General features: G+C 35.8%; 1 protein-coding gene across 1 annotated transcript in view; it reads left to right on the top strand.

Annotated features, from left to right (window-relative positions):
- Positions 1-23,971, top strand: part of LOC148953374 (xylosyltransferase Oxt-like) — a 287,249-nt gene that overhangs the window by 32,944 nt on the left and 230,334 nt on the right. Inside the window, exon 4 of the mRNA XM_089088506.1 lies at positions 20,167-20,306. Within this exon, the coding sequence (XP_088944632.1) occupies positions 20,167-20,306 (140 nt within the window). The remainder of the gene's footprint in view (positions 1-20,166; positions 20,307-23,971) is intronic.

The raw sequence follows: 23,971 nt of genomic DNA, 5'->3' as shown, positions 1-23,971 counted from the left end.
AACTAGAACTTTTTATCTTCCGGGAAAATATTCACAAGTATGGTATTACTTTTTCTATCTTCCACCGAAAAATTTAGAATTGGACTTTAAGTTTCTTTATGTCTTTTGCGAAATAAAGAACTGAAGTGGAAGATTTTTATTTTCTCTTTAGAAATTAGAATTGAATTGTCTTATTTGGTAAAATTCAGTAGAGAGCCTGAACTTTTCTTCACTTCATTGAGAAAATTTTAAATTGAACTAAAACTTTTTATCTGCCGTGAAAATAATCATAAGTATGGTATTACTTTTTCTATCTCCCACCGAAAAATTTAGAATTGAACTCTAAATTTATTTATTTCATTGTGAAATGAAGAACTGAAGTGGAAGGCTTTTTTTATATCTGGAGAAATTAGAATTGAAGTGTGTTCTTTGGTAAAGTTCAGAAGAGAACTTGAACTTTCCTTGACTTCGTTGATAAAATTTTAAATTGAACTAGAACTTTTGATCTTCCGTGAAAATATTCACAAGTATGGTATTACTTTTTTTATCTTCCACCGAAAAATTAAAATTGAACTTTAAATTTATTTATTTATTTGTGAAATAAAGAAATGAATTGTAAGATTTTTGTTTTCTCTGGAGAAATTAGAATTGAAGTTTTTTCTTTGGTAAAGTTCAGAAGAGAGTTTGAAATTTTCTTAACTTCTTTAAGAACATTTTAAATTGAACTAGAACTTTTTATATTCCGTGAAAATATTCACTAGTATGGTATTACTTTTTATATCTTTCATCGAAAAATATAGAATTGAACTTGAAATTTCTTTATGTCTTTGTGAAATAAAGAACTGAAGTGGAAGCTTTTTCTTTTCTCTGGAGAGATTAGAATTGAATTGTGTTCTTTGGTAAAATTACGAAGAAAACTTGCACCTTCTTATCTTCAGTGAAAAATTCGGAACAGTATTTAAAATTTTTCATCTCTTTGAGTCAGATCTGAACTAAAGTGGAAAATTTTTATATTATTTGGAAAAATAGAAATGATCAATGACTAATTTCTTTTTCATTGAGAAAATTCAGAAGAGAACTTGAACTTTCCTTCACTTCGTTGAGAAAATTTCAAATTGAACTAGAACTACTTATCTTCCATGAAAATATTTCACAAGTAGGGTATTACTTTTTCTATCTTCCACCGAAAAATTTAGAATTGAACTTTAAATTTCTTTATGACCTTTTGAAATAAGGAACTGAAATGGAAGATTTTTATTTTCTCTGTGAAATTAGAATTGAAGTGTGTTCTTTGGTAAAATTCAGAAGAGAACTTGAATTCTTCTTCACTTCGTTGAGAAAATTTTAAATTGAACTAGAACTTTTTATCTTCCGGGAAAATATTCACACGTATGGTATTACTTTTTCTATCTTCCACCGAAAAATTTAGAATTGAACTTTAAATTTTTTATTGTGGAAATTAGAATTGAATTGTGTTCTTTGGTAAAATTCAGAATAGAACTCGAATATTCACGTTCAAAGTATAACTTTTCCTATCTTCTATGAAAAATTTGGAACAGAACTTTAAATTTCTTCATCTCTTTGAGAAAAAATCTGAAATGAAGTGGAAATTTTTATATTATTTTGGGAAAATAGATTTGATCAATAACTTATTTGATTTTCATTGAGAAAATTCATAATCGAGGTTGAACTTTTCTTTTTCCGGGAAAATATTTGAAACAGAACTTTAATTTTTTCCATCTCTTCGAGAGAGGTCGGAATTGAATTTAAGAAAATTTAGAATTAAAGTGAAACTTTTTATCTTCATTGAAAATAATCGTAATCATAGTATAACTTTTACTATCTTCTACGGAAAAATTTAGAAGTGTCCAACTCAGAAAGGTCCGAAATAGTAATTTACATATCCCAAATCATAATTTTCTGAAAGCTTACACCAATGAATGGCTAAGAAATCTAGCTCTGAAAAGCCTGAAATAGCAAACTGATCATCCCAAAATATTGGTTTCAGACAACAAACACCTATGATGGACTAAGAATCCTAGCTCTGAAAAGTTCAAATAGCAAACTACACATCCCAAGTAATAATTTTCTGACAACACACACCTATGAAAGGCTAAGAAACCTAGCTAGTAAAAGCCGGAAATAGCAAATTAACCATCCCAAATCATAAGTTTCAGACAGCACTCACCTATGATCGGCTAGGAAATCCAGCTCGGAAAAGTAAAAACATAGCATCCCACACATCCCAAATAATACGTGTCAGACAACAGATACCTATGAAAGACTAAGAAATCCAACTCGGAAAAGGCTGAAATTTTAATGCACATAGTCCCAAATTATAGGTTTCAGACACCACTCACCTATGAACGGCTAAGAAGCTTAGCTCAGAAAAGTCAAAAATAGAAAACTAGTCATCCAAAACTATAGGTTTCAGAAAACAAATACCTAGGAAAGGATATGAAATCCAGCTCAGAAATGTCAAAAGTAGCCATCCACCCATCCCAAATCATAGGTTTGAGACAACACAAACCAACGAAAGCCTAAGAAATCTAGCTTAGAAAAGCCCGAAATAGTAATTAACATATCCCAAATCATAGGTTTCAGACAACATTCACTTATGAAAGACTAAGAAACCTTAGCTCAAAAAAGCCTGAAATAGCAAACTACTCATCCCAAACAAGAAGTTTCAGACAAAAAACACATACGATGAACAAAGAATCATAGCTCTGAAAAGTCCAAACAGCAAACTACATATCCCAAATCTTAATTTTCTGACAACACATACCTATGAAAGGCTAAGAAATCTAGCTCAGAAAAGACAAAAATAGCAAACCACTCATCCCAATCATAGGTTTCAGTCAACACACACCTATGAAAGGCTAATAAATCCAGCTCAGAAAAGTCAAAAATAGCAAACTACATATCCCAAATCATAGGTTTCAGTCAACACACACCAACGATAGACTAAGAAACCTAGCTCAGAAAGGTCAAAAATAGCAAACTACTCATCCCAAACTATTGGTTTCAGACAACATTCACCTACGAAATACTAGGAAACTATAGCTCAGAAAAGCCTGAAATAGCAAACTACATATCCCAAATCATAATTTTCTTACAACACTTACAACATTCACCTATGAAAGACTAAGAAACCTTAGCTCAGAAAAGCCAAAATAGCAAACTACTCATCCCCAATCACAGGTTTCAGTCAACAAACACCTAGGAAAGGCTCAGAAATCCAGCTCAGAAAAGTCCAAAAAGCAATCCACTCATGCCAAATCATAGGTTTCAGAAACCACACACCTATGAAAGACTAAGAAATCCAACTCAGAAAAGCCCGAAATAGTAATTTACATATCCCAAATCATAAGTTTCAGACAACATTCACCTACGAAATACTAAGAAACCTTAGCTCAGAAAAGTCTGAAATAGCCAACTACTCATCCCAAACTCGAAGTTTCAGACAACAAACACCTATGAGTGACTAAGAATCCTAGCTCTGAAGTGTCCAAAAAGCAAACTACACCTCCCAAATCATAATTTTCTTATAGCTCACACCTATGAAAGGCTAAGAAATCTAGCTCAGAAAAGTCAAAAATAGCAAATTAACCATCCCAAATCATAGGTTTTAGTCAACACACGCCTACGAAAGGCTAAGAAATCCAGCTCAGAAAAGTCAAAAAATAGCAACCCACACATCCCAAATCATAGGTTTCAGACACCACACACCTACGAAAGACTAATAAATCTGGTTATGAAAAGTCGGAAATAGCAAATTACATATCCCAAATCATAAGTTTCAGTCAACACACACCTATGAAAGGCTAAGAAACCTAGCTCATAAAAGCCTGAAATAGCAAACTACTCATCCCAAACTATTGGTTTCAGACAACATTCACCTACGAAATACTAGGAAACCTTAGCTCAGAAAAGCCTGAAATAGCAAACTAAACATCCCAAATCATAATTTTCTAACAACACACACCTATGAAAGGCTAAGAAACCTAGCTCAGAAAAGTCAAAAATAGCAAATTAACCATTCCAAATCATAGGTTTCAGACAACACTTACATATGATGGACTTTTAAATCTAGCTATTAAAAGTCCAAAATGCAAACCACTCATCCCAAATCATAGGTTTCTGACAGCAGACTCATATGAAGGGCTAAGAAACCTAGCTCAGAAAAGTCAAAAATAGCAAATTAACCATCCCAAATCATAAGTTTCAGACAACACACACCAATGAACGTCTAAGAAATCCAGCTCAGAAAAGTCAAAATAGTAATCCACCCATCCCAAATCATAGGTTTCAGACAACACACACCAACGAAAGACTAAGAAATCTAGCTTAGAAAAGCCCGAAATAGTAATTTACATATCCCAAATCATAAGTTTCAGACAACATTCACCTACGAAATACTAGGAAACCTTAGCTCAGAAAAGGGCGTCGGGGGCCCTTTGGGAGGGCCCGGGGGGGAGGGTGCCCTTCTGTGTCTCAATGCACAAAAAATATTAAAAAATGGGGAGGGGAGGAGGAGGAGGGGAGGGGGAGGAGGGGAGGAGGAGGGAAGGTGAGGAGGGGGAGGAGAGGGAGGGAGAGGGAGGGGAGGGGCCCTTTGGGGGTCAAGGGGGGGAGGAGCCCTTTGGGTCCGGGGGGTCTGGGGGGCCCTTGAGGGCCGGGTGGCCCTTTGGGAGCTTGGGGGACCTTTGAGGACCGGGGACTTCCTTCGGGGTTGGGGTAGGGATTGGGGTGGGGGGATTGGAGCCCTTTGGATCGGGGTAGGGTGATCGGGGCCCTTTGGGGTTGGGGTAGAGGACCTCACGACACTGTTCAAATAGAACTTGTTTACTATAACGACCACACTCAAAACCTATTCTAAAATCCTTTCTAAAATCATCTTTTAAAATGTCTCTAAGTTTTTCGCCGAAATAATTTCATAAGCTATCTAAAACCATTTCGCCAAAATAATCCCCTAAAAGTAATTTCTGTGTGTTCCTTTTGTTTTTTGGCATCTCTGTGCTTTCACATATCAAATTTCTAGGACACCCTTTCCTACGCTAATCTCTTCATCTCATAAATTTTCCTAGCTAAACTATTAAGGTTTCGTTAGAATATCAATTTATCTCTCCGACTTAAAACTCAGTGAAGCCTTATTTATAAATAGAATTTCTATATCTTTAGACTCCCGCATAATTCCAAGATAACAAGTGATGTCATTTATAATTCCTGACACTAAAGATCAATGAAGCCCTATTAAAAAATAGAATATTAATTTTTCTCTCTGACCTAAAGAACGTTTATCCCTCAGACCTAAGATTAAAGAAGCCATAATGTTTCTTAATTCCCCCCTCGTGAATCAATAATTTTCCCGCCGATTATGTAAATCAATTTCTCAGGTTAGGCTAGCCAAACAACAAAGAAACCATAATGTTTCTTAATTCCCTCTTCGTGAACCAATAATTCCCCCATCGATTATGTAAATCAAGTTCTCAGGTCAGGTTCGCCTAAAGATCAAAGAAACCATAATGTTTCTTAATTCCCCCTTCGTGAATCAATAATTTCCCCCGCCGATTATGTAAATCAAGTTCTCAGGTTAGTCTAGCCAAACAACAATGAAGCCATGTTTGTTTCTTAATTCCCCCTTCGTGAACCAATAATTTCCCCTAGCGATTATGTAAATCAAGTTCTCAGGTTAGGTTAGCCAAACAATCTCATAACATTCGCGTCGAGCATGTCCATTCTCACTGACAACGAACAGACACAAATCATTCATAAAACAGACATGAAAAACATCAAATAAATCGAACAACACACATAACCATCCATGAAAACAGACATAAATGTGAGAAAGTTCATGTTTTTCAAATTCTCACTGACAAAAACCATAAAACATCCATAATTTGATGTTGACATCTCTGAAAAACATCAAATAAATCGATAAACCCACATAACCATCCATGAAAACAAACATAAATGTGATAAAATTCCTGTTTTTCCAAGTGAGAAAATTCCTGTTTTTTCATTCTCAGTGAGAAAACCATAAACCACGTGGTACGTACCGGAGTAGCACCCCCCTTTCTACTTCTGCAATACAATGGGAAGTGCCTTGGGGATCGAGGTGAAACTTTTAGAGAATGCAGGAGGGACAAGTACACAATTAATCCTGAATTTTGGGGAGGGGCAAAGGGGAAGGATCTATAGATTTTAATCTTCAATCTGTTTAACATCTTTGGCAATTTAAATCCCTTTGTGACTATAACCTATTCCTGTTGACGTAACGACACAAATCAAAAGACAAAGCTGTGAACCCATGCTATCAAAATAACGTATCTTCTTTATCTACAAAAAGAATTGGAGGAAATTTGGAGTGTTCAAGGGAGAGGTGGTAAGGGTACTTCACATTTTAGGTTTAGTGGGCGGGGATGTGGGGCCAACGAATTATTATATCCAATTCACCCAAAAACCTTTTATTAGAAGCCATAGGGGAACATTTAATCTATTCATACAGGAATAGTGAGATAAATCGAAAGACAGTACATACAGCCAGGGTATAAAAATAGCGTGTCTGTAATATCTTAGGAACGATTAGGAAAGGTTGACTTGAAACTTTTTAAAATGTAAGGGGACTTCAAACATTTCAGGAAAATGCGTAAGAGTACTAAAACACTTTTTGTCTCCCAAATATTGCTTTGGCTGAAAAATCGCCAATAATTTTTCCTTAAGAGCTTGAAACTGATGTCTTTAATTCTTTGATCACGGTCTTTCACAATCTTAAGCTGTTAGTGTCGCATGTCCTTAACTTATTTTTCTGATGATTTTTCACATTCCTTTTTTTTTACTTGGCACACGCTATTTTCAAAAAGTATATAACTACATGTGGAGGTATTCTTCATTGAAACATAATTCCGAATGTTTCCTAATTTTATAATATGTGTATGATTGTATAAGGTTCTGCTCAACAAATTTAAAAAATCGCGATTTTTTTACGGTCCTTCGTAATTTAAGGAAAATAAATACACGTAATTTAAGAATTAACTTACATAACCAACTTCTATATTGATAGATTTTCAGTAAGTATATTAGGAGGCTCGCCTCCTAGTCAATACCTTTCGCTTTAAGTTGAAGTTCGAAATTTGTCCCTAATCTTTAAAAATGACCCCTTAATCACAAAGGCCGTTAATTAGAATAAATAGCTCTTATGAAAGTACTAAAAAATCTTTACTTCAAGACTGGGGTATTGACTAGGGGGTGAACCAAATCATATACGTAATATTTTCTGTTCGTTTTAAGTTTTGATGTTGCTCCTTACTTTCAGTTGAAAAACTATTTTATTTATTTAATTTCTGATCTTTTTCTTTAATAATGATGGGAAATCCGGCGCCCCCTTCATAGCCATGTATCGTCCCCCATGCAAACTTCTTTCATGGAAAGATCCTCCCATATAATCCCCGACACCCCCCCCCCCACACCTACCAGAAAAAATCCCCCCTGAAAACCTCTGTATACTTCCCAATAACCAATACTATATGTTGTTAACATTGGGTAAAGTTCATAACTTTCAGCCCTCCCCCCCGGGACTTTGGGGGATTAAGTCATCCTAAAAGACATACTTATTATATTTTTAACCATGCTGAACAAAATGGCAATCTCAAAATTCTGATCAGGTGACTTTGGGGAAAAAAATGAGCGTGGGAGGGGACCTTGTTGCCATCCATTTTTTTGGTCACTTAAAAAGGGCAATAGAACTTTTAATTTCCGCTCCACTGATCCCTCCCACGAATTTCTAGGACCACTGGGTCGATACGATCACCCCTGGAAAAAAAAAAACAAAAACAAAAACAAATAAACACGCATCCTTGATCTTTCTTCTGGCAAAAAATGCAAAATTCCACATTTTTGTAGATAGGTGCTTGAAACCTCTACAGTAGGGTTCTCTTATACGCTGAATATGATGGTGTGATTTTCATTAAGGTTCTATAATTTTTAGGGGGTCTTTCCTCCTTTTTTCGAAAATCCGCCAAATTTTCTCTGGTACGTAACTTTTGATGGGTAGGACTAAACTTGATGAAACTTATATATTTGAAATCAGCATTAAAATGTGATTCTTTTGATGTATCCACTGGGATCAAAATTCCTTTTTTTAGAGTTTCGATTACCATTGAGCCGGGGCGCTCCTTACTTACAGTTCGTTACCACGAACTGTTTGATAAGGATCAAAATCCTTATCTTTAAATTTTAATATAGTTTTCAAATTTTTAGTAAAGTTTTAAATTTTGAATTTTCAAATTTTAATATAATCTTACTTAATTATTTTCAATTCAATTCAATTTATTGAAATAAAAAAAATTCTAAAAATGAACCAAATCCTACGCTTTATAAGTTAATATAAATTGTTTATTAACATAAAAAAGAAAAATTGAAATTGAACAAGAGAGAAAAAAAAAAGACCATACAGAAAAAAAAGAGAACAAACGAATCAATTAAATCAAATTTATAACCAATTTAGAGATTTATAATATCAAAATTTAGTAACATTGTTATACAGCGTGCGAAAACTTATGGATAGCTCGATACTAGGGGGTATCATATTCCATTGAAGTATAGATTTATAAATGTGAGATCGCTAGGCGGAGCTAGAGACACACTTGGGGACAATAAAGGAACGGTTGGATGAACGGAGACATAGGCCTTCAGAATTATTGCAATTAAAATAGGATAATAATTGGGGATGAAGGTTTTTATGGTAAGCGGAGTATGCAAGGGATAAATTTTATTTTTTAATAATTTGTTCAAAAGGAATAATACCAAAATCGGAGAGCAAGTCCTGGGTGGGATATAGTCGGGGCAGCCGAAAAACTGCTTTGATGGCACGGTTTTGGGCCGTTTTTAATTTATTGGTAACTGAAGGATAAGTGTTGTCCCAAACAGATCCGCAGTATGAGATATATGGGTTAATAAAAGAGTAATGAAGGCTGACAAAGATATCAGGGGGAAGAAAATTATTCACACGATTAATCATACTTACCTGTCGCAGAATTATGGCTCTGATGCAGGATACATGAGCTGCAAATGATAAGGAGGAGCCTATGTGGACACCAAGAAACTTGGTAACTTCAACCTGTAGGAGGAGAATGGTGACATCTTTGAGGTCAAATGCTTTCTGAGCTCCATTTTTTTTTAAGTGGTACAAAATAATATAGCCTGACCTTTCTTGCTGTTAGTGGTCATACAGATAACGAGAGACCACTCCTGTCCTCTATTCAGAAGGATTTAAGCGGAGGTGACGACTGATGGTAAATTCGAGTATGTGATGTAAAAGTAGGTATCGTAAGCAAAAATTACTAGGTGCATTGATGGATCCAGGCCTATAACCAAATCATTAATATAAAGGAGAAAAAGTATTGGACCAAGAACAGAGCCCTGCGGGACGCCCCTCCGGACAGGTAGGGGATGCGAGGTCATGCCGCCCAGACTCACACTCTGCACTCTACCCGAGAGATAGGTGCCGAACCATGAGAAAAGAATTCCACGAATTCCTATGTTCTTGAGTTTACTTAATAAAACACTGTGATCAACCATGTCAAAGGCCTTAGAAAAATCCAGAAATAAGCCAATTAGAACCAAAAAGCCAATTACTATATTTTTAAGGTCAGGTTGGGAACAGATAAACTGTATGCCGTCGATTAGTGCATGCGCAGTTGACAATTTGGGACGAAAGCCATATTTATGATAAGAAATCAACGAATCTGAAGGGTTAATCCCCCATAAAAAGGAAGAAAGACGTCGGAAGATAATTCTCTCAAGCACTTTGGATACAACTGGGAGAAGTGAGATTGGACGATAATTACTTATCTCAGACGGATCGCCTTTTTTATGAATCGGGATAGCAATTGCTGATTTAAATATTTCTGGGAAGACTCCATTGATCATAGACAGGTTAGCTATATGCACAATGGGTTCACAAACATAGGAAGATGCAGTTCTAAGAAGCTTATTACTTATTTCATGGAAGTCAGGTGTACTAGTATGAGAGAGAGATTCGATCATTTGAAGAACCTCGATGCTATTAGTTGGAGAGAAAAATATGGATCTGGGATTCTTGCTAGGGTGTACTGACTCGGAGGGGGAACAGGAGTTAGCATTTGGAATATTGGTGAAATAATTATTAAAAGCATCCGGTACTGAAATTGTTGTTGACCAAATTTTATTGTTTATTGTTGACCAAATTTTTTGCAAGTTCCCTTTGCAGTGAGTGATTTTTGAATAATAATATTTTTTTTTTGCTTCACGGATGAGTTTGGTATATAAGTTTTTGTAATTTTTATAATTAGTTAGGTCAGTAACGCTACTGGTTTTGCAAGCCAACTTAGTCATTTTTGCAATATGAAGAGATTATCAGGCTATTGGAAATCCAGGGGTGTATATAGGTAGTTTTTCGGTTAGATTTACAAACTGGAAAGGTTGAACTGATAAGATGACTCAGTCCCTGTGTAAAACCATTTGTGGCTGAATTAACATCCTGACAATCCAAAACCTTTGACCAGTCAAATGATTTTAAACGATCCCTGAACCGGGTCATATTCACAATATTATATATTCTATTAGAAGTAGGGGTATTAGCTCTAGGGTGGTTAGTAGTTGGTTGGAAGGGTAGGGAGAGATAGATTGGACAGGGGTCTGACAGGTCAGAGAATATTACTTTGGAGGACAGGTGGTTTCCCAGGAAAGTGGATACAAAAATGTTATCAATTACAGTAGCGGTAGACCTCATAGGATCAAATCTAGTACGAAAAAGGATTGTTGGAAGAAGACCACTTGAGGTAAATGTTTCAAAGAAGGTATCACAATCATTATTACTGCTAACATTTAGTAAATTACAATTGAAGTCCCCAAAAACTATTGCCTTCTTTTGTGGTAAATTCATAAAACTAGAAAAGTCATCAAAAAGATTACAAAGTAAATTTGTCGGAAATGAGAGTGGTTTATAAAACGATGAAAAAATAAAAGAATTGTCTTCAACACTCATTGAATAAATGCATGGATTATTTATAGGTTGCGAGAATAAGGATTCACAGTGTAATAGCATGGTGAATTTTAGACTTGACCGGATGTAAAGAGAAATGCCACCAGAGGACTTGGTTAATTTTCTCTCAATATGAATAGCTTGAAAGCCAGGGAGGGAAAATTCATTAGTATCATCAATTTCTGAAAGCCACATCTCCGTTATTCCAATTACGTCGAAAGGGCAGTAACCGTTAATTAAAACTAAATCTTTAAAATTAGTCCACTTATCGCTTATGCTTCTGATGTTAAAGCAGATAATATTAAGTTTTGTCTCTTCCATTAGCTTAGGTTTTACATTTTTTACAAAATCAAAAGTGTCGAGATATTCGCAGTTAATATGGCTTAAGGGGCTATCAGGGCTACCTAAGGGGTTGTTGCGCAAATTATTTTGGTCATCGTAATAGTTAAAAACAACATTATTGCACAGTGATAATTTCGTGAGCAACGTAAAATCTTGCATAGTATAGATTTAAATATCCATTGTGGTCGAAGTTTCATCATTTGCTTGATTTGAATATTGAAATTCTTCTTCAGCCGACGAATTATCATTGGTGGTAATTTTGGACTGGGATGGAAAGTTTGTCGTTTTTTTCTTATATTTATTGCCTTTGACTAGGGCAATGGCACCGATTTGATTAGCAGTTGAGTCAACAGGCTTAACTAGCGTCGATGTGGAATCTATGTCCTTTTTTATGGAAGATAGTTGAGCTATAGCTGTTTGCAAGATGTCATCACCTAGGAGTTTGGTGATAGCTTTCTTCTTGAGAATATTTTTGGTTTCTCCTGGTTCATTACTAACCTCAGTTAAGTGACTGACTGTGAGATAAGTTGCAAGTCTTTGCCATTCTTGGCAACTTTCGGATGAATCTTTTGGGAGGCAGGATGTTGAAGTAAACTGAGGTACGGGATGGGGGGATTAACTACGACCTTGAGTATGAACATTGTTTGCCTCTTTAGGAAATGATACTGTATTTGCATCTACTACAACAACTGTTGCTTGGCTTCTACTGGGCCGATGGGATGTGGGTTGCCGAGAGATTCTTGCAGCTACAACTGAGTAGGGTAGGTTCATTTTATCCGATGTTCTAAGGATTACGACTCGCTTTTGGTGAGTCGGGCAAGATTGTTTTTGGAGGGCTGTGTGTCCCTTACGGTTACAATTTCTGCAGAAAGGGTCTGACTCAGGGCATTCACTAATTGCATGGCCTGTCTTCCCACACTTAAGGCAAGACGGATGGGACTATTTGCAGTATTTTTGCTGTGGCCGTGGGCCAGACACGTAGAGTATTGTAGGGGCTTAGGCTTATAAATCTTATAAGAAAGGGACATACCGTACAAGAATATTTCTCTGTTTAGCTCAACTTTGCAGGAAATGAGGATTGAACGGCTTGGGTGAAGGACTCCTTCTTTGTTTAAACTTAGCCTTATTGCAGTTGAAGGATTTATGAGAAGGCCTGAAGAATCTATGAGTTCGGTGTATATTTCCTCCACTTTTACACTGGTATCATCACCATAAAGCACATACTTTTGTAACTTTTCATCATTTTTTTTTGTAGCTAAAATTTCCTAGCCATCAAGGATTATTTCTTTGGATTTTCAAAGGACATGATCTAACACCTGAGAAGACGTAAATTAAACATAAATATACTCTTCATGCTTGAAAACAAGTTCAAAATTTACCTTGGTGATCAGAAAAACAGATTTTCTAATTTGCATTATTCGATCTTTTGAAAAGGGTTGGCCATTGATTTTGTTGATTGAGACAGTATAATAATTAGGGTAATCTGCACTACTAGTTCCTGGGATACTTGAAGGGAGGGGTTGCACTATCACTGGCGATCGAGTTTCATCCTTTTTCCTCTTTTTGCCAGGCGTCTCACCTCTTTCATTAGAGTTAGTTGTGGCTAATGCCTGAATTCCTGACAGGTGGCTTAACTGTTTTCGACCACGTAGTTGGGGGGGGGGGTTCTAGAAAGACTTTTAGAAGGAGGTTGGAAGGGCGACTGGCCGAGGGTTTCAGTGGGAGTATCCTTCTCGGGTGGTAGCCTTGGGGGCTGCTTTTTTCCCGACATTTATATGACGAGACACTACATATTCACGAACTGTTAATCAGTATTAATTCAAAGTTACTTGAGACCAATAGTAAAGATTCAATAATGAAACTAAATCATTCACTATGATAAATAATAACTAACTTTGTGCGAAGTGAACAATCCCCCACAATTAAATCCACACGATAATTGTGCACTCTAACACAGTACAGCACAAAAGATAATCCGATTAGGTTCATAAGTTAGTTCCTTTTAGTTCGGATACGAAACTCATACTCAAGTAGTGTAATTTACCTAATTAACGCAAGTTTGCATTAATTAAACTTACTCCTAACGTAAGTTTATCGGATCAACCTATTTTGTGCCCCCCCCCCCTAAAAAATCCTTGATCCGCCCCTAAAACCATCACACCTATTCCACCAGTTAATAGAAGAAGAAAAAAAAAATCCTTATTTTCACAAATTTCATCAACCCCCCGTCCCCTTTTTTATAAAATCCTACATAGGCCAATCAGTTGAGTCCAAATAATAGATTAAGTCATAATTGTATATAAATTAAGTCATACCTCTCAGATGGGACTGTTGCAAACCACTTGGCCGGCTCACCAAGTTTTTTTTCTGATTTCGCAATTACGAATAATGCAATTTCTAACCATTTCTCATTGATTGACGCATACATACTAACCCGCCAATGCATAAATAAGTGGGAGGAGCTTTTTGTTCGCACCAAGAATGAAGAGCTAGAAATCATCTGCGGTAAACTTACTGCCTAATTATATAAACTGTGTTTTCGTACTTTCAAAAAAGCTATCTATTCTAATTAAACGACCTTTGTGATTCAGTGGTCATTCTCAAAGAATTGGAACAAAATTTGAACTTAAGCGTAAAGAGCGAGATTTTGACTAGGGAGAGAACCCCTTATTTACCTAATAAAAATATACAAATATAGAAGTTCGTTATGTAAGCTATTTCGTAAGTTACGGTCATATCAAAATTTCGAGAAAGCCATTTAGCCAAAAAAAGTAAAATTAATATGAAGATTTCACTTTAATTATTCATCTACGGCGAGCCAAAATCAAAGCTGCATTAATTCAAAAACGTTCAGAAATTAAATTAAAAAAAACAGGTTTTTTTTAACTGAAAGTAAGGAGCGACATTAAAACTTAAAACGAACAGAAATTATTCCATATTTGAAAGGGGCTGTCCTCTCCTCAACGCATTGCTCTTTACGCTAAAGGATTTTATTGTTTTGAACAATAGACTTGTGAGAAAGAGTCAAACTTAAGCGTAAAGAGCAAGGCGTTCAGGAGGGGGCAGCCCCTTTCATATACAGAATAATTCCTGTTCGTTTTAAGTTTTAATGTCGCTCCTTACTTTCAGTTAAAAAAAACTTGTTTTTTTTTAATTTAATATTTACCTGGATCGGAATTGCAGCGATATAGTTACTATCATCGGCATCAAAGGATTTAGACATGATTAAAAATAGCATTTAAAACCAGAGTAGTGTCCCAATTTCTTTCATGTCAGGAAATATGAAATTAAGTCCCATAAATCCATAGGTCATACGGATCAAAGACAACGCTCGGACGTTGCGTATAGAAAAGAGCCATGAGCCGCCAATGTATATTTTTCTCCCAGCCACTTCATATAGAAAGGGTGATCAAAGAAGGTTGGAAGGGGACTTGTTCAGTTGAAAATTAAGAGTTCTAGCGTCCTTTTCAATGCTCGAAAGTGATTGGAGTGCTAATTTTTTACAGATAGGTTTTATAGTAAAAAAAAAGTGGGGCATACTTTATCTTGGTTATCCGATTGGCTTACAATTTCCAAAGACTGCTCTCTGGGGCAAGAACAAAATGATTTTTTTGAACGAAGAGGGGAGGATGTTAGCAGACCTGGAATCGAGCTAATTTTTTTTTTATCTCTGTTCAATTTGAAATTTACAATCGCATGCTATTCGGTCAAGAGGAATCTAATGCATAAGAAATGGGGGGGGGGGGCAGGGCCTCCTAAATTGGGGTCCAAAAAAGTGCCACAAAAGCGTCAGCCGATTCGAATCTATACTTCTTAGTGGTTGGGCTAAGGACACTTCACTGCAGAAGGGAAAAGAATCATGGTTCTACTGAAAATTGAGCCCAACAAAGGGCCAAAAAAACTTCTCTTTTTCTTAGAACGGCATGGAACTTGCAACCATGAGCTCCTTAGCCCAGGCAGACCCTAATGTACGAAAACTATGTTAGATTAGGAGCCTGGGTTCCCCCCTCTCCTAAAAGGGCCATTTTTCTCATTGAAACTTATAGCCTTTAGTCCTTGCGCCATGGGAATCAGATTGCACAGGGAAAATTGAAAAATATTTGGTTTCTGCAATAATAGGGCTCAAGCAAAGGTCTAAAAATCCCTGTTTAGCTGGAGCACAAGCCCCCAAATATGGGGTTCCAAAATAGTGAAGAAAATTTTTCAAAATTCCCCAGAAACTTTCAAGAATCGTTGCCTGGGACAAGTGGTTTGTTGAGCTTGAAACCTAGGCTTTTGGGTAGTGTGGGGGACGGCAAGGGGACCTCAAATTTTACGGGGGGATAAAACAAAATTTCTCCAATCCATCTAAATCTTTTTCCAATATAAGCCCTTATAGGGCCTTTAGGCAATTCACGGTTAAGTAGCGAGGTAAATCAAAAGGTACTTATGTGTTGCCAGGTCGTCAAATTGGGGTATCTGCAATACAATGGGAAGTGCCTTGGGGATCGAGGTGAAACTTTTAGAGAATGCAGGAGGGACAAGTACACAATTAATCCTGAATTTTGGGGAGGGGCAAAGGGGAAGGATCTATAGATTTTAATCTTCAATCTGTTTAACATCTTTGGCAATTTAAATCCCTTTGTGACTATTACCTATTCCTGTTGAAGTAACGACACAAATCAAAAGACAAAGCTGTGAACCCATGCTATCAAAATAACGTATCTTCTTTATCTACACAAAGAATTGGAGAAAATTTGGAGTGTTCAAGGGAGAGGTGGTAAGGGTACTTCACATTTTAGGTTTAGTGGGCGGGGATGTGGGGCCAACGAATTATTATATCCAATTCACCCAAAAACCTTTTATTAGAATCCATAGGGGAACATTTAATCTATTCATACAGGAATAGTGAGATAAATCGAAAGACAGTACATAGAGCCAAGGTATAAAAATAGCGTGTCTTTAATATCTCAGGAACGATTAGGAAAGGTTGACTTGAAACTTTTTGAGATGTAAGGGGACTTCAAACATTTCAGGAAAATGCGTAAGAGTACTAGAACACTTTTTGTCTCCCAAATATTGCTTTGGCTGAAAAACCGCCAATAATTTTTCCTTAAGAGCTTGAAACTGATGTCTTTAATTCTTTGATCACGGTCTTTCACAATCTTAAGCTGTTGGTGTCGCATGTCCTTAGCTTATTTTTCTGATGATTTTTCACATTCCTTTTTTTTTTACTTGGCACACGCTATTTTCAAAAAGTATATAACTACATGTGGAGGTATTCTTCATTGAAACATAATTCCGAATGTTTCCTAATTTTATAATATGTGTATGATTGTATAAGGTTCTGCTCAACAAATTTAAAAAATCGCGATTTTTTTACGGTCCTTCGTAATTTAAGGAAGATAAATATACGTAACATACGAATTAACTTACGTAACGAACTTCTATATTCATAGGCTTTTAATATGTATATTAGAGGGTTCGCCCACTAGTCAATATCTTGCTCTTCAAGCTAAAGTTCGAATTTTGTTCCAATTCTTTAAAAATGACCCATTAATCATAAAGAACGTTAATTAGAATAAATAGCTCTTATGAAAGTACTAAAAAATCTTTACTTAAAGAGTGGGGTATTGACTAGGGGGTGAACCAAATCATATACGTAATATTTTCTGTTCGTTTTAAGTTTTGATGTTGCTCCTTACTTTCAGTTGAAAATTTTTTTTTATATTTAATTTCTGATCTTTTTCTTTAATAATGATGGGAAATCCGGTACCCCCTTCATAGCAATGTTCCTTTCCCCATCAAAACTTCCTTCATGGAAAGATCCTCCCATATAAACCCCGACCCCCCCCCCCCACACCTACCAGAAAAAATCCCCCCTGAAAACCTCTGTATACTTCCCAATAACCAATACTAGGCTATATGTTGTTAACATTGGGTAAAGTTCATAACTTTCAGCCCTCCCCCCGGGGACTTCGGGGGATTAAGTCATCCTAAAAGACATACTTATCATATTTTCAACCATGCTGAACAAAATGGCAATCTCAAAATTTTGATCGGGTGACTTTGGGAAAAAAATGAGCGTGGGAGGGGGCCTTGTTGCCCTCCATTTTTTTGGTCACTTAAAAAGGGCAATAGAACTTTTAATTTCCGTTCCACTGATCCCTCCCACGAATTTCTAGGACCACTGGGTCGATACGATAACCCCTGGAAAAAAAAAAACAAAAAACAAAAACAAATAAACACGCATCCTTGATCTTTCTTCTGGCAAAAAATGCAAAATTCCACATTTTTGTAGATATGTGTTTGAAGCCTCTACAATAGGGTTACCTTATACTCTGAATATGATGGTGTGATTTTCATTAAGGTTCTATAATTTTTAGGGGGTCTTTCCTCCTTTTTTCGAAAATCCGCCAAATTTTCTCTGGTACGTAACTTTTGATGGGTAGGACTAAACTTGATGAAACTTATATATTTGAAATTAGTATTAAAATGTGATTCTTTTGATGTATCCACTGGGATCAAAATTCCTTTTTTTAGAGTTTCGATTACCATTGAGCCGGGGCGCTCCTTACTTACAGTTCGTTACCACGAACTGTTTGATAAGGATCAAAATCCTTATCTTCAAATTTTAATATAGTTTTCAAATTTTTAGTAAAGTTTTAAATTTTGAATTTTCAAATTTTAGTATAATCTTACTTATTTATTTTCTCCGTTCAATGTGGCAACACTGACAAAAATGTAATATTACCGTTAAATTTTGATTTTTAAAAACACAGCTTTTCTGTTTTCTTTGCTTTCAAACAAAAATCAATCGATTTCCGACAGGAGAAAATAAAGTTAAAGACAAATATAGCTGAGATCATGATTATAGACAAATTATAGATAAAAGATCAGGATTGACAGTATTATCTATTTTACCAGTTAGCATTTAAGATGTGTACGAATACTAACTTTGCTTCATTATCTAACTCACAACATTCCTGGACACAGTAATTCTGAATAATATTAAATTCCTAAGTTTACTGCAACATATAATTGCTGATTGCTTTACAATAAAAAAGATCATATATAATGCTTTAAGTCTTACCTTGTTCCTTTAGAATTCTCTTTTTTTAACTAGTCTTAAATGATTACCATATAACTAAAATGTAGCTTCAAAACCATGTTTATGTGTTTGGTTTCTGAACCTAAAAGCTTTTTTGAGCAAGTCGTGGATATATCAAAGTATAATCACCTACGGAACAAGTACTGACAAAAGCTATCCTCTCCACACAAAAAAAGTGACTCTTTGCCCGAGTCTCCGGAGACGATTCAATATCTATGTGAACCTGGCAACTAAATACCGTAGTTACACAATTCAATACAACTTAGGAGAATATATTGGCTCGGAGCGATTAAGTAGTACAACATTTTGTGTCTAGAGGCGCTGAGGTATGCGGGGTCGCGTTTGGAGAGTTTTGTCAGTACTTGTTCCGTAGGTGATTATACTTTGGGATATATCTGAACAACATTTTTTGTTAGTTTGTATTGTCATCTAGACTATTTTGTTGCAATGTGATTAATAAGATGTCAGAACTAATTACAGAAGATTTATTCCAAGGCTGTTCCAAAATTTCAGAGGGCTTCAGATGATTTTATTAATTACGTCTAAAACTGCTACAAAGCCGGTTTAAGAGGCCTAAACCATTTGGAATACTCCTAGTTTGAGAGAGAAAACAATGTTTTCATCTACTGAATCTTACTTCGACGTTTCGGCAATCCCTTTATGGTTGCTTCATTTAAAATTATTTGTGGTAAGATTACCAGTCATATATTGCATAGGTCACTTTTACTGCAAATTATGGAAGATTCCAGAAATTCCAAAGTAAAACACTTTACCTTGGGGAATTGTGCTAATCATTATGATACATTTACTTCTTATTGCCTTTGAACGTTTTAAGTGTTAGTCAGTTACGGGATCCTTACTTATTAACGGTGGTATACCAATGTTTAAATGATGTCCCGCCAGCTTTGTTCTGGAAGATATTTCCTACTTAGTTCTGATTGAAATTCTTATCATACCAGGAATACAGACAAGCTGGTATTTGAGAAGAGAACTACAATGAGGTCAGCCCATGTGCTTCGTCGCTTGGCTGAAACCATTTAGAATAGCCTATCGAACTACATTATGGGTTTTGAATCAGTTTCTTCGTTTAAATCGCTGGTCCAGACTTTCTCCTTAATCATGATTCAGGGTGAGAGCAGGTTCCTTGTGAAGACTATTGTTTAGCTTTGTTTCCTCGTCTTCTTCTTATTTTTGATTTCTTAGTTTTTGTGTTGTAGATGGCTGGATTTCATTAATTGTTTGAGCCACTGCGCAAACGTCATTTGACCTTCTACTCGTAGTAACGCCTATTTTTAATTGCTTTTTTCGTAAACTGATCAAAGTAAAGGAATCTCTTTATTTATCTATTTCGTACCATTTTTAATTCAGTTGTCTTTTGTTCATAATTTTGTTAGTATTTTAGTATTTAGTATTTAGTACAGGCTACTTATTTTTCTTTTGTTATAATAGTTTTAATTAATTAATTGAAATATGTGTAAGTAGCTAGTTGGAATTACGCGCGATTACAAACCCAAAATAGACTTTTCTCCAGCGTTAAATATTGTTTTTATTCGTTTACCTGTAAATACTAGAAATGGACACTAGAACTAGAATTGACTGGAGTTTACATGAATCAAATAACATTTTGACTTATGTAACTTTGAAATTCGGAGGTCAAGAAGATAGCATGTTATATCATAAATACTATTTTTTTATATGAAAACTAAATTATACCATTTCTCTTTTTTTCTAGAGCTGAATGTCATTGTGGATATAAGATTAATTCAATTCAAGAGCTGAACTACAGGGAGTGCAACATAGTTTGTCCCGGTGATAGTTTACAGAACTGTGGTGGGGATTTAGCAATTAATGTATTTTCGACTGGTGCAACAGGTAATCATGTTTACGTAGTGTAGCCCAACCATGTTTTATATTCGCCAAAGTTCTTTTTTGAGACAGCGGTTCAACATTGAGTAAGTAGACCTATAATACCGGGTTTAGTATGATACGTAAGAATGTAATGTTGTTTCTGATTGGTGAATAATATTTAGCTAATCCATGATGGACTATTGAGCAAACTCCTAAGCGTATTCTGCTTAATGTCAGAGGTGGTAGTCAAAAACCACAAGAAGGTACTTGCACAAAAGTTTACTTTGGGGTTGGGGTATAAGTTAATCAAAACTTGAAGAAAAGATGGGTTAGGTTCCTCCAAAAAAAATAAACTAAGCAAATACAAAATATATCTTAAAGATCTGGATATTAGCAATGCATTGTCCCAACAATCATTTAATGAGACTAAAATCATACAAAACTAATTAAATACTGCCTAAAACTATTGATATCTATCTTTTAAAGCTTTATTTTCCTCTTTAAAATAGAAAGTTTTTTGGGGGAGTAAAATATACAATAACATTGCCCAAGAAAAGTCGAAAAATTAAACTTCAACGAACTTCAAACGGGAAGGTAAGTTCTATTTATGAGAAGTAATAAGAAAAATATGCGTTTAATGGCTCTTATCTTGCAAAATTGAAGCCTGCATTCAAGCACTTAGATTGAAGAAGCTGTCGGCTACCCTTAAATATATTTGCTATAGCCTCTGTACTGTATGTATACTAAATTAAATTAAATAAAAAACAAGTTTTTCAACTTGAAATAAGAAGTAACATTAAGCTTACAACGAACCGATTTTATTAGGTATTTGAGAAGTTTCTCCCCTCCTCAACACCTTGTAAAATCGAAGCCTCCATTCAAGCACTTGAATTGAACGAGCTATCGACCACCTTTACATATTTTTGTTATGGCCCCTGGACAGTATGAATACTAAATATTTAGTACCTCCTATTATAATGTAGAAACACAAGGAACAAGACAAGAAAAGATAAGTATTCGTGGGATTCATTGACCTTTATTGCGTAACTTCGAATAACTCGTGGATACAGTTATCGTAAAAAAGAACCGGTCACAGGCTATGTCACACCCAATGCCCTCTTGCGACAAGATAACCTGTCAAGACATTCCGGTTGAGTTTTATGACTAGAACATTTGTTACAGTTATTTGGACGCTAACATTATAGTCAGGCATGTTAGAATTGTTTGTGTATAGTAAGTTGAAATATAAGTAAGAGACCCATTTGAACACAAATAAAGCTAATCAGAGATAAATTTGTTTTCGGAGTTCTGAGGTTGGATTAGGATGGGAAAAACTCTATCATCAAATATTTTGTTCAAAGTTTGAAACTTAGTAGATTAGTACAGTTCATTTTTAAACAACTAATATGTTCCTTTGATTTCCTTATATTGCGGAAGGGAGTTCTGATTTATTCTTTCAGCGTGAATGAACATTAGAAAATAGAAAATAATGAATTAAAAAGGAAAGAGAAACTTGCCAGAAGCAAACTGCATTAGAAAATTAATATATATATATATATATATATATATATATATATATATATATATATATATATATATATATATATATATATATATATATATATATATATATATATATATATATATATATATATATATATATATATATATATATATATATATATATATATATATATATATATATATATATATATATATATGCATTGTTATATGCATTTAGACTTAGACTTAGGTCCTCCTACGCCTGGGGGCGCATAAGGCAGCAACAGTGATTCGCCACGACGACCTGTCCTGAGCCTTCAACCATAGCTCCTCCAACGAGGACCTCGCCAGCTTCGCCTCCTTCATTAGCGACCTGCCAAGGGTCATTTTCAGTCTCCCTGATTTGCGGAGACCGGGGGGTGTCCAACACCATGCATCGTGCGGCAGCCTTCCTTCCCCCATTCGCACCATATGCCCCCAATACATCCATCGCCGCTTTCTAATAATATCAAGGATGGGGGTATGATTTGTCATACGATAGATTTCATCATTTCGTATTCTTTCTGTCCAATGTATATTTAAGATAGACCTTAGGCAATTATTGTCGAATGCCTGGAGTCGCCGTTCTAGTTGAGCAGTGATGCTCCAAGTTTCACAGCCGTACATAAGGACAGAGACCACATTGCTATTGTAAATTTTAAGCTTTAACCTCTGGGAATATTTATTATTTCTCCAAACATTTCTAAGGTAGCTGAAAGCAGACCCAGCCAATGTTATTCGGCAAAGTATTTCTCTTTCGGAATTGGCATCTTGCGTAAGAATGCTGCCGAGATACTTGAACTCTCTCACTTCCTCAATTTCCTCGTTGTTAACCAAAAGTCCTTCAGCTAAGTCAGGTATGACTGCATTCGACATTGATTTGGTCTTGTTAGCATTTATGGAGAGTCCGACAGCATTTGCCATACGACCGAGTTCATTAATGTTGCGTTGCATATCATCTGGGTCGTGGGTAATATGCGCAACATCGTCAGCAAAATCACCATCATTGAGTTCTCTCAGTGGATTTAATTGTAGACTGCCACTAAAACTTCATCCACGGAAAACAAAATCAATCACTATGGCAAACAGTAATGGTGATAGAATGCAGCCCTGCCTTACACCTGACTGAACAGAAAACCACTCCGTTAGGCCACCCTTTGTCTGTACTGCACACATGATATCATGATATAGCGCTTCAATTATATTTACAATTTTGGTCGGAATTCCATAATGCACTAAAATCTTCCATATGGTTCCGCGATGTATCGAGTCGAAGGCTTTGAGAAAATCTATAAATACTATAAGTAGCTGAACTTGCTATTCATTGGATTCATCCAGCAGGACTCTCAGGCTAAATATCAGGTCACAACACGATCTATTCTGGCGGAATCCGTGCTGCTCATCTCTCAGAACTTTCTCCACTTTACTTTGAATCCTGTTAAGAATTATTTGGCACAGAACTTTGCTGCCAACAGACTGTAAAGCAATACCTCTCCAATTATCACACTTAGTCTTTTGTCCCTTTTTGAAGAGTTTTACAATTACTGCCTTCGACCATTCACTAGGGATTTTTTCTTCATCCCAAACACGGGAAAGAAGTTCAAATATGGGTTCGGCTTGGGCGCTTCTACCGTACTTCAGTAATTCTGGTGATATGCCATCATTGCCTGCAGCCTTTCCGTTTTTCAAAGTCTTTAGGGCCTCCTTGACTTCAATAAGTATGAGAGGTCCAGGACATATTCCAAGATCGAACAGTGGTTCTTCAGGGATATTTAAAGTAGTTGTGGGAGGCATCTGATTTAGTACCTCGCTAAAATGCTCTTTCCAGCGTCGGACTATGTCATCAGTCTGGGTTAATAAAATGCCATCTTTGCTTTCAACTTGGGTTGACGACGCCTTTTGAAATACCCACTAACTGCTTCGTTATGGCATACACAGTACGGCTATCTCCCCGTCTAGCGGCTGCCTCAGCCTGTTCGGCCATAGCTTCGAGGTAAATCCTCTTATCATCCCTGGTTGCTGCTTTGACTTGCTTATGGAGACGCTTGTACTATGCATTTTGTACATATGCATTTGAATATATATATATATATATATATATATATATATATATATATATATATATATATATATATATATATATATAT

This window comes from Artemia sp. Qi Xiang Cuo, chromosome 4, assembly GCF_049724085.1.
Source record: "Artemia sp. Qi Xiang Cuo chromosome 4, ASM4972408v1, whole genome shotgun sequence".
NCBI classification, from domain to species: Eukaryota; Metazoa; Arthropoda; class Branchiopoda; order Anostraca; family Artemiidae; genus Artemia; species Artemia sp. Qi Xiang Cuo.
Note: the sequence above shows the minus strand (reverse complement) of the source record. Positions and strands in the feature narration are given on the sequence as shown.